At 39.9% G+C, this 12,612-nt stretch overlaps 1 protein-coding gene across 1 annotated transcript in view; it reads right to left on the bottom strand.

Moving 5' to 3' along the window:
• The window catches only part of LOC143293406 (eukaryotic translation initiation factor 2-alpha kinase 3-like), a 25,566-nt gene extending 14,993 nt beyond the window's left edge, over positions 1 to 10,573 (bottom strand). The window contains exons 1-7 of the mRNA XM_076604246.1: positions 10,213 to 10,573; positions 8,017 to 8,146; positions 6,114 to 6,311; positions 4,888 to 5,018; positions 2,868 to 3,001; positions 1,516 to 1,637; positions 236 to 389 (exon numbers count right to left, since the gene is read on the bottom strand). Of these exons, the coding sequence (XP_076460361.1) occupies positions 236 to 389; positions 1,516 to 1,637; positions 2,868 to 3,001; positions 4,888 to 5,018; positions 6,114 to 6,311; positions 8,017 to 8,146; positions 10,213 to 10,463 (1,120 nt within the window). The 5' untranslated portion in view covers positions 10,464 to 10,573. The remainder of the gene's footprint in view (positions 1 to 235; positions 390 to 1,515; positions 1,638 to 2,867; positions 3,002 to 4,887; positions 5,019 to 6,113; positions 6,312 to 8,016; positions 8,147 to 10,212) is intronic.
• Positions 10,574 to 12,612: the final 2,039 nt, after the last annotated feature.

Genomic DNA, 12,612 nt, shown 5'->3' with positions numbered 1-12,612 from the left:
CTAATAACCATTCAGCCACCACACCCATCAGCTAAAGGGTTAATTCTTATTTCTTCGTTCGTGGGCTGCAACTCCCACGTTCACTCGTATGTACACTGTACACGAGTGAGCTTTTACACGTATGGCCATTTTTACCCCGCCATGTAAGCAGCCATACTCCGTTTTCAGGGGTAAAGGGTTACTCTGTTTTCAGGGGTAAGGGGTTAATCTAACCCAGCCAACCAGCTCAACTCACCGACATACAACAGCGGGTCCCCCTGGTTGTTCCTGTGGTGCTGGAAAGGTAGCTGGGAGGAGGAGAGTGACGGCACCACCTTGCTGTCAAACAGACTGATGCTCTCCAGCTTCCCACGATGCAGGATCCACGCTTTGGCCACCGGGCTGGAAAACTGGTAACACAAAAACCAGGGAAAAAAAAGGATTCTATAACAAAACTCTTCTCTGAGGTTCATTCTTGTCTTTTTCTTCCGTTCTAAAACTGACAACAACCACAACAACAAGAACAACAACCAAAAAAAAAAGGGGGGGGGGGGGGGGGGGCAGGAGGGGGGAGGTGGGGTTATAAACTCTTCTCTCTGTGGTTCATTCTTTTTTTTTTTTCTTCCATTCTTAAACAAACTGACAACAAAAAAAGGGGGTAACTCTTCTCTGTAGTTCATTCTTTTCTTTGTCTTCTAATTTAAAACAAACTGACAACACAACAACAACAAAAAGGGGGGTAACTCTTCTCTGTAGTTCATTCTTTTCTTTGTCTTCTAATCTAAAACAAACTGACAACAGCAACAAAAAAAAGGGGGTAACTCTTCTCTATAGTTCATTCCACTTCTCCTTCTTCCATTATCTCTTTCCTTGTTTCTTTCTGTTTCAACCATCTTTTTGTTTAACTGTATGCCTTGAATTTTTTACATACAATAAAGTAAGAAAGGAGAGAGAGAGAGAGATAGGGGAGAGGGGGGGGGGAGAAAGAGATAAAGAGGCAGTGAGAGTGAGGAAGGGAGAGAAAGCTTCCATTTGTTTTCCCTTGTTGATACAGTAAACACTTTTAAAAACAAATGTACAGATAAGTGCATGCACACACACACACACACATATATATATACTGTATATATATACTGTATAGATATATATACTGTTTTTGAGGAGCTGGTGGTTAATAATTGCTTGAACTGTTTAATGCGCTTGGAGCTGTAGGACAAGCACTATCAAAGTAACATCAGTTTCTGTTATCAGTAGCATTCTTTTTCTTTCTTCTTCTTCTTCTGCTTCTTCATGTCATTGCTGTTTGTATTATCATTGCTACTATTATTGTTATTATCATTATCATCACAATGATGATGATGATGATCATTTTTATCTTTATTACTAACTTTTTAGTCGTAGTTTCATCATATATATATTTTTAAATCATTTTTATCATTATCATTCTTTATGATGATGATGTCTATTATCATCATCATAATATCATCACTGTCCTATCATCAAGAATACGATCAATATCATCATTATCGTCATTACTTTGCGTGACCAGGCCATCTGTGAGGGGTCGTCAGGGTTCAGTCCCACGATCAGACCCTCAGACACCATCACCTTGATCAGCCTCTTCAGCTGCTCTTCCTCTGCCACAGTCACCTCCTCATCTGATGACATCGCAACATGATGATTGTAATGATGATGATAACAACAACAACAATAATAATAATAACAACATCAAAACATGATGATTGTAATGATGATGATAACAACAACAACAACAACAATAATAATAATAATAATAATAATAATAACATCAAAACATGATGATTGTAATGATGATGATAACAACAACAACAACAATAATAATAATAATAACAACAACAACATCACAACATGATGAATGTAATGATGATGATAACAACAACAACAACAATAATAATAATAATAATAATAACAACAACAACATCACAACATGATGATTGTAATGATGATGAGAACAAGAACAAGAACAATAATAATAATAATAACAACATCAAAACATGATGATTGTAATGATGATGATAACAACAACAATAATAATAATAATAATAATAACAATAATAATGATAACAATGCTGATGATGATAATAATGATGATACTACTTCTACTAATAATAACAATATTGTATGTATGACAGACACGTCTGACTATAACAAGCAGAACAGTAGAAGAGGCAACTGCTGTCCAGACTATCTGGGCTAAAATGTGATTGATCAAGTGGAGAGTGTCTTGCCTAAGTTACACCCACACTCTCTTTGTCAGGAGGGTTTTTTGAAGGCTGTCTGCACTGGGACGGTCCCCAAACGCCAATTAGCCCCCCAAAACTGCCGTAATAGTTGTAGTTATAAAAGTAATAATAATCTAAATCTATATAGCCCCTTTCCATAAGCTCAATGGAAATTGTAACAGTATGCGGGCACAGAGGGAGATTATGGAATACATATATTAATACAAATGGTTTATTCAGAAAGGCTTTTGCTCCTTGTGAAGGAGCATTTAAAATTTTTACATCATTACATTTCTCTCTTCTTTTTTTTTTTCACATGGCGATGCAATTTCTCTTATTTTAAACACTTCATACAGAAAAACAACAACCCAACTTCAAAATATAAATACGTTTGGGCTTTCACAGTTAAAGTGAGCTTTAGGGCAATGCATGTGTTTCTAACAGATTCTAGAAACGGATAACAGAAAAGAAAACGCAGTTCATCTTCCCTAGTTTCTTTATGTAAGAGTGCTTGCTCCAGACCTGGAAATGGTCCTCTCATTTTCCCCCCAAAGCCTTTTCCTTCCAGACTTCCATGAGTCGATATGAACCCTGGTATTAATCAACAGAATCAGAGGCAAGGCTGACCGGTGGGAAAGCAGCTGTGAAGAGTGATGTCCTCATCGTCAGCCTCCGGCATGCTGTCGTCATGCTCGATGCCCGGCTTGTCCTTCTGCGAGCGCACAAACAGCAGGTCATGCTGACCCACGCTGAAGTTCCACCTGAAAATCAATTTCATTTTCAAGTCACCTGGACAATGTCAGGCACATATGTGTTGCCATACATGTGCATGTGCCACATTCACAGTATCAGTAGCTCAAGGAGGCATCACTGCGTTCTGTCCAATCCATATACGCTACACCACATCTGCCAAACAGATGCCTGACCAGCAGCATAACCAAACGTGCTTAGTCAGGCCTTGAGAAAAAAAAAAGAAAAAGAAATAAAGAAAAATTTTTAAAAAAAGAAAAATAAATCAATAAATAAATAAAATAAAATAAAATAATCAAAAAATAATAGATAAATACATAAAAATACTACTACTAATAATAATAATATTCATAAGGCGCAAAATCTTGGTGAAGTCAACTCCAAGTGTGCAAATTTTTTTTTAAAATCACAGACACACACACACACCATATGCATGTCTGTACAAAATGTACACACAGACACACACACACGCACTCTCACACACACACATACACATGCAAACACAACACAAAGTCTACAAGCAAACAGACCATGTGAGAGAGTACAGGTACATAAAAAAGATACATTCCATTCTATCACACACACACACACATGCGCGTGCACGCATGCACACACACACACACACACACACACACACACATTCTAAAGATCTATCAGTGGGCTTTTTACACGTAGTCATTTATAATCATTTTTAACCCTGCCACATAGGCATATATTCCAGCAATGAAATGGCTCCTTTGTGGGAAACAGGGCCATAAACAACATGAAACATCCACCTGTGTGTGTGTGTGTGTGTGTGTGTATGTGTTAGAGAAACCAAGAGAGAGAGAGAGAGAGAAGAAGAAGAAGAAGAAGAAGAAGACAAATCTTGTGCAGAGACATTCAAAGTGTTTTCAAACCAGTCATTCACACACATGCATAACTCTTAAAGCAAGAAGGTGAAGACAAAAGAAGAGGCAGGAGAAGGAGGCTATTTTGGAAATAGATGGGTTTTAAGGCCAGGCTTGAAAGACTTGAGTGCAGGGAAACTGATGTAGCCACGAAAGAGGAAGTTCATTCCATAGGCAAGGTCCATAGACAGAGAAAGAACGGCGGCCGACAGTGGAGTATTTAAATCTGGGTATGCGTAAACAGAGTGGATCCGAAGCCGATTGTAGAAAGCGAGATGGGGTGTAGAGGTGAAGGTAACCACAGAGATCGGAAGGGGCAGATTTGTGAATACATTTATAACATAGAGTGCTGATCTTTTACTTTATTCTGTGTGAGACAGGGAGCCAATGGAGATGTCGCAAAAGAGGAGTGATGTGCTCAGATATTTTCTTTCTGAGAACAAGTTGGGCAGCAGAGTTTTGTATGTGCTCAAGGGACTGAATGGATGAAGCAGGCAAACCAGACAATAGGGAGTTAACAGTTGTGAAGGTGAGAGAGAATGAGAGAAACGACAAGTCTAGATGTTGCATCAGTGGACAGATATTTCTGAATGGAACTAATGTGCCGCAACTGACAATAGCATGATTGACATGTCTGACTAATACATTTTTGCATGGACAGTGTGTTGTCAAGGACAACGCCAAGGTTGCTGACTGAGCTGCGCCTATACTCCTATTTCAGTGGTGTGCATGCTGGGTATGTTTGCGTTTCTACAACCCATTAGACACGAGCATAGTTACAGGATTTTTAACAGGCATACATATCTATTGAAGACACATAAAGGGAACCAAGGCACAAGCAGGTCCGTGTAATTGCTGACCTGGGAGATTGGAAATAAATCTCCACCCTTAACCCACCAGGCATCAAAAAAACCGTGCTCAAAACCAGAACCCCCACAATGAAAATCCAACACTCTAACAACTGGGCTAAGCACTGCTCCTGTCAGAGGGCTGTGGACCTGACTCACTTCTCAGACCCGGAGTTGACATCGACAGCGCGGACGGTCTGCAGGTTCCTTGTGATGAGCAGCATGTCTCCACCACTGTTGGCCGCTTCCGCCGTGTCCTGACAGCCGTTTGATGTGCACTGGTAAGACACCTGCATGGAGGTGATTAGACTGATTAAGAGTTATGGTTAGTGGTTACACTTTTTTCTTTCTCACTTTCTCAGAAGTGCTGGACTGAGGGTTCAATAGCAACATAACAGAAACAGTCTATTGTCAACAGATTCCAATTTTTAAACAAGGACATAGTCAAACAGATTTATAAACGAAGCTATCTTTTGGTCAATTACATTAACACCATTGATTGCACTAATGGTTGCCTATTCTTTTCTCACTTTCTCAGAAGTGCTGGACTGAGGGTTAATATACCAACAAAATGGAAACAGTCTATTGTTACACCAGTTTTTAAACAAGGACAATGTCACGCAGACAAAAGAAGCTATCTTTTGGTCAATCACATTAACACTGTACACTGGTACAGATGGAAAGAATTGTTCTATAATTTGATGGTTTTCATGACAAATAAATATCTAATTCTCACAAACACACACACACACACACAAACACACACATATACACGCACACACACACACACACACACACACACACACACACACACAAAAGTCGCTCTGATGTGCCAGAGATGACAGAAGGTCCAAACTGTCCACATAGTATTGCCTCTGTCATGTTTGAGCATAACTCTTTTTTAAAGAAAAAAAAGGACTTTACATCTTTTATATTCTAATTCATTTATTTAAGAGAGATAATTTACACAGCTTTTCTTCCTTTTTTTCCCCTTTTTCACAGATGTTCCTTTTCAACCAATATTAATTCATTAAGACGTCTTGCTAAAGTGCATACTCTTGAAGCTGTATGCTCGATATACCTTCTCCCTCGAACTGTACTCTGGTTGTGTTCTTTTAACTCACTCAGTACGGCCAGTCCTCTCTTCTCCTCTACACAGACCCCTCGGATGTCCAGTGGGTGTCTGAATGACCCAACCTTTAGCTTCCGTCGTCAGAACTTGTGGTATTCTTTGTCAACATTCACCTCTTCAGTATAAGAGCCTTCCACTTGCAATATTTTGATGGTGGTAATTGGGGTGAAACGCTGTTAACGTCGTCTCTTTCGCCGTTCGTATGGAGAGAGTTAATAATATTAATAATACTAAACTGAAAGTGGACTCTCACCTGTCCAGTGAGTACGTCCACCCCGTAGCTCCCCACCTCCTTCCCCCCCACCATCACACAGTTGTCGGTGAGACGCACAGAGGACGACAGCAATGACTCAGCCGTCATGGGTATAGCTTTGATGTCCTCCCCATCAAACTCATACAGGCCGCCATCCAACGATGGAATCAGACGTGTGGATACACCATCTCTGGTCACCTGCATAATATAGGCAAACATGATTAGGCATTTCTATATATATATCTACATATAAAATATAAATATATAACTTCTAATCAAAATTTTAATTTTGAATGTATTCACAGGATTTATCCCGATAAACAAAGCCAACTTCACGGAACCAAGACCAAAGTCCTGCACAGCTTGACCCTATTAAGGTTGTTTTTTTTCTGCCAATAGTTTGTTAAAAGTCCACTTCAAGGCTCAGATGTATACAAGTGTCAAATAAGTTTTCTTTACTGTCCATATTAACTCACTGAACTCTGCACCGAAGTAATGCTAGGCCATCAAATTTGTTTCATTAAAACGGTTCCCATGTTCATACATAAACCACAATGTGATATACTTAGGGAACTTGTTACAGTGTACTTCCTGCTGTGTTCACACTTGTCTATTTTTAGATTTTAAAAAATTTTTTAAACCAGTTGATTTCATAATTTGTTCTGCATTTTTCCACATCAATTGGGAAGCCTGCAAAGGCTGCAAACTACCTGGTTTCAATGAGTTACACGAGATATTTTACTAAATTTCTAGAAAGGTACCAAAAAATTGTCAGCTGTAATTAATGTTAGTAAATTTCTTCTTTCTTTTCCTTTTTTTTCCCAGAAAATTTGTTCCAACAAAAAAGCAAACAAAACAAAACAAAGAAATATGAAAAGCAACACACACACACACACACACACACACACACACACACACACACATGTTTCAGCATATTAAGTGGAACATATTAGAACAGTTTATGTATACAATTTTCACAATGCATTATTAAATCATTTGTGAAATATATTTTAAAAATCTACTTGGCACATAATCATCATATATATATATATATATATATATATATATAGTTATACCTATCCAATTGTCTGGGTATTAGGCAGAGGGTGATGAATGATGTGTGTGTGTGTGTGGTGGGGAAAGACTCTGAGCATTGGAAAAAATAAGACATTAAAAGGGGAGACATAGGCACAATATAGAAGGAAACGCTAACATCAAACAACTGTAACAACTGTCCTGAAGACAAGTGGAAATGTTCCCTCCACTTGTCCGTTGGGCAACCAGTTTCTGACAATAGTACAGGCGGATTGCACTTACCCCTCCCTTTTACACTTTACAACCCCCCCCCCCCCCCACACACACACACACACACACACCGAATAAGGGTAATTTTCAGAATGGAACCCCATCAGAATGGAGAATGGAGTCTCTATAAATAATATGCATCAATGCAGAAATGATATAGATCTGCTCACTTTATTTTTTCCTCTCATATCTTACGTCTGCTGACTTACTGTATTAGCAGCAGAACATTACAGTTTACACTGTTTATTATTATCATTATCAGCCACGTCTTTAGTTGGGTAGGGCAAGTAGACAGTTTGAAGGAGAGTGGTGTGGGTGGAGAGAGGGATTAGACTGTTTTATAGACCTCTACTTATCCCCGAGACAACAGAAAATTATCTGGGAATTTCTCGCCCTGACAACTAAAATCATGTGAAATGACAGTGTGGCCTGCTGTACATGCATGTTTGTTCTTATGACTCAGTGTGTGTGTGTGTGTGTGTGTGTGTGTGTGTGTGTGTGTGTGTGTGTGTGTGTGATCTGCTGTACTTGAGTGTGTGTGTGTGTGTGTGTGTGTGTGTGTGTGTGTGTGTGTGTGTGTGTGTGTGGTCAGCTGTACCTGTATGTTGGTGATGCTGGAGGAGAGCAGAGGGCGGTCATCCCCCTTCACTGACCACAGCAGGTCACCACTGGTCCTCATGTCTAGTGCAGACACAGCGCCATCAATTGTGCTCACCACCAACAGGAAGCTGTGTGCATCACCATTGAAAGTTTCAATCAGCCAGTCACTCAATCCCTTTAACGTCTCAGTGTACATATGACATACAGAAACTTGCCTAGAGTCTCGTCATAGGAGAGGGACAAAAAGTTTAAAAGCAAATTCAAGAAAAAAAAACACAAAAAAACGCTAACACCAGTAACAGTCATTTGAGATCTGAATAAATCGCATTCCAAGCCAAAAAGAAAATAAATCACTCAATCACATGATCCAAGGAAGAGGAGTGGGTGGGAAGGAGGTTGTAATTCTGAGGGAGAGAAGCTTCAGTTTCAGTCTGAAGGAGGTGCGAAAGCATGAAGACTGATCCAAATAAGGATACTGGTATATATATAATAATATACATAGCCTACACTGCATCAATTTTGTAAAAATTAAAGTTAAAAAAATATCCTGTTGATCAAAATGTATGGCGTTCCACAAATGCACCAAAACAAATGTTCTTTAAGCTGAACCTTCACTATTCGTATTATTAACACTAAATCAGTATCAAGTTTTAGTAAATTAGTTTGATCTGAAAGTCATAAATCAAAATAATTTTATAAAATCCTTTCTTTTAGCTGTGAAATTCTCTGATCTTTCAGGTCATTCATCATTTTTTAAATGTAAAGGTAAATTTTGTATGGGCTAAAAAGTAAAATCATTCTATTAAAAAAAAAATAAAATAGAGAATAAAAATGTGTAGCTTTCAGAACTTTGACACACTGTTTGATAATCTTGACCACTATGATTACATAAAATCATGTAAAAGATGAATTGCAATGATGCCTCAAGTATTTCCTCCTCCAAGAAGGGGTTAATCTCTGACTATGACTGTGACTGGGTCAATGGGAGTAATGATACTAACTTGGATTTACTGTTACTGTTAAGATTGTCAACTTGAAAAGAAAAACAAATTAGAGGGTGGTTTTTGTTGTTGTTTTTTTTTAATTTATTTTTTTAAAGAAAATATCTGACAGAAAATATAAATTTCAAGTCTAAACACACAAGAGCGTTGTAAAGTATGATGCTCCACTGTGTGTGTGTGTGTGTGTGTGTGTGTGTGTGTGTGTGTGTGTGTGTGTGTCCCATAGAACTATCTAACCACCTGCAGCTGTCAATTCACGTACTGACTGGCTGTACAAGCCCAGTGGGAGAGAGAAAGGACAGGTGGACATCAACTGTTAATTAAAAAAAAAAAAAATTTAAAGGCATCTCAGCACACTGTAAAGTGTGTGTGTGTGTGTGTGTGTGTGTGTGTGTGTGTGTGTGTGTGTGTGTGTGTGTGTTTACATGTATGTGTGTCTGTGTGTGTCTGTGTCTGTGTGTGCATACAATTGTACAAGTGTTGTTATTGTTACTGTCATTAATTTTTGTCAAATGTTACAAGTTGTCTTTGGTATTCATGACATCATGATCATCATGATTATCTGCAAAGATCTATAACTAAATAATAAGTACACCGAATGCATGTTCAGTGTTTCCTTGAATGTGTGTGACTGTGACTGTGTGTGTGTGTGTGTGTGTGTGTGTGTGTGTGTGTGTGTCTGTGTGTACCATTGTGCAAGTGTTGTTGTTGTCATTCATTGTTGTCATCACAAGTTGTCATTAGTATTCATAATTTCATGTCATAATGATTATCTACAATACTTTCATGTCATAATGATTGTCTACAAAGATCTATAAATAAGTATACTATATTCATGTTTACTGTTTCCTTGAATGTGTGTGTGTGTGTGTGTGTGTGTGTGTGTGTGTGTGTGTGTGTGTGTGCGTCACTATGTGCGTGCATGTGTGTGTGTGTGTGTGTGACTGTGTATACATGTGTGTGCTTGCATTTTTTTGTTGAGAGAGAGAGAGAGAGAGAGAGAGAGAGAGAGAGAGAGAGAGAGAGAGCATAAGTTCAACTGCTCCTGATTTAACTCCATGACACATAGCCTCCCTTTCATTCTGCTTCGATCAGTACGACTCCTTAGTTCCACTTTCATCACAACCAACGTCCTTCAGTACAAAAATACACGTCACACAAGCGCATCACCATAACAACCCAATCTAACTCACTGATCAGCAGTTTGGGCTGGTGATGGGCACGACGACGGAGGTTCTGACAAAGAACCACCCCAGTGATGGGTGTTTGTGGTTCCCGATCTCTCTCCGGAAACAGGTAAACTTGCTGAGTCTCTCGGAACGGTTGGTTCGTTTGACGGTGGACTTCCTTCGCTCGGTTTCACACACAAAACACAGATGGCAGCGAAAGACGCCACAGCTCGCACGAACCTGGATACCCATCCTCTTCTTCGATGCCTACCCATAGTGTCCCTCCGGCATCTATGTGAAGTTCTTGCATCAGAAGCGTTCTTTTTTTTAAGTTTTGATGTTTGTTATGTTTACAACACCTCACTGTGGTTCGAGCGCACGCAAGTTTGGCACGATGTGATTGGTGCTAGCGGAGCGGAAGTATCGTCATACAGACGTGTACTTCCAGCTCAGCATTTCCCGTGACATGGGGAAAGTCCTGTTGGTTAAATTTAGCGCCATGTCAGGGTTTCTGGATTAGTCTGGATCGTTCGATGAACGTGTCATCTCTCCAGTCTCCTTCCCTTCCCCCTCCCTCCCTCTTTCTGTCTTAGGGTTAGGTAAACTGGGTGTCAACGGTTATAAAGTTGAATTAAACAAACAGGGCTTCGTTTCATCAAGAGGTAGGTGAAAAAGGATTGCATGCCCTGTGTCTCATGGCTCAGTGTTTAGGTCCGAAACACTTGACTCTGAGTGGGGCTTCTCTGAAGACCTTGTACTGTCCAGCTCTCCCTAGAGTTTCTTATTACTGGTTGATTGTATGCACTGAACACGGCTGAATACTATATATTGAGTTCGATTATTGTATGTGGCAAGACTGAACAGATCGTATTCGCAAGCGTTCGATTTTTAAGTTCTCTGAATAAATTATTTCTATGCGTTATATTCCAACTTATTAATGAAAATGGGTTGACTCCAGTCCTACAATAAATTGCTCACATTCCGGAACCATGGTCTTTGTTACCGTGACTGAATAAACAAACCGGTTTCAGTCGGTGGCTTTGGCGGTGCTTTGAGGCGGCGCGGCGCGGGATCCGACTCGGCCGTCACTGACAGCCACGCCGGTGGAGACGGACTCCCGAAGACAAGAGCGCGGCCGCCTATCACAATGCATTCATGTTCATTTTAATTCAGTACGAACTGACTGAACAATCTCATTAATTGATACTGATTTACGGTAACTCAAGGAGGCGTCACTGCCGTGCGTTCGAACACCGTGGCGTTGAAATCCACGGCATAGTTATAGCCTCACTCATAGACGGGAACTGATTCTCACTGTGGGCAGTTTGTGAATGAGGGAAGTTAAAACTGCCAATTCAGTTTCATGACAAGTCAACAAAATATGACTATTACCAGAGAAATTTAATGCTCTATCTGTCAGTATATGATTATTCAGTGTCATTTTTACTGACGGACTTCACTGAGTATCCCGACGACACAAAGTCAGACTGAATTGATCACGTGCAGTATCGCTGCACAAACTTGAACTTGTGCCGGCAAAAAGACGTCAGTACCGTACGATGAATGAATCAGTCCACTGGCATCCATCCATCAATCAAATCAATTTAATATCCAAGGAAAATTGGCCCGCTTGCCATCCGGGTGGCCGGGCAACAGGATCAGTAGTACGGCCCGGCGTATGTAAGACAGTAGGTATACATAATTCAGATAACCGTGGTGTTACCGTGATTCCGCATAAATTTGTCAGTAAATGTTATAGTACCCGGCTTAAAGCGAAAGAAATATTTTCCACTTTTTTTTTTTTTTTTTTTTTTACTGAATTATAACTTCTTAAAAATAACACAAATGAAATTTCTAAATGTGCCGAAAAAAGCGGAAGAAATATTTTCCTCTTTTTTTTTCTTTTTTTTTAACTGAATTATAACTTCTAAAAATTAACACAAAAGAAATTTTGTAATGCGCCGAAACCATTTAACACGCTACGAGTAGATACATACATCAAAAAAGTAATCGTGTATTAACTAGCCTTATGACGTACGCTCTCCCACCGACCCGCCCGCACACGGCCGCCGTGCGGTAAACTGACATAGTGAGACACACACGGTCACGCGCACGCGCGCGCAAGTGTACGGCACCGACTGTAACATCATACATACACTCACACACACACACACACACACACACACGCATGCACGCACGCACGCACACATACACACACAGACACAAGCACACTGACGGCATGATAACAAATAAACGGCTGACAACGCCAGCCGCGGTACCCCACCTGACCACTGCTAGTGAGACAAACCGTTCAGGTTCACTAACCCTGCAGTTTCTGACCGTGCAGTTCGAGATCATGACTGAGATTTCATGCACTGACTTTCAACAGGCAATTGACTGTGCAGAGCATGTCAGTACCATGGA

Source organism: Babylonia areolata, chromosome 19 (assembly GCF_041734735.1).
Source record: "Babylonia areolata isolate BAREFJ2019XMU chromosome 19, ASM4173473v1, whole genome shotgun sequence".
NCBI classification, from domain to species: Eukaryota; Metazoa; Mollusca; class Gastropoda; order Neogastropoda; family Buccinidae; genus Babylonia; species Babylonia areolata.
This window is presented reverse-complemented; position numbering and strand designations above follow the sequence as displayed.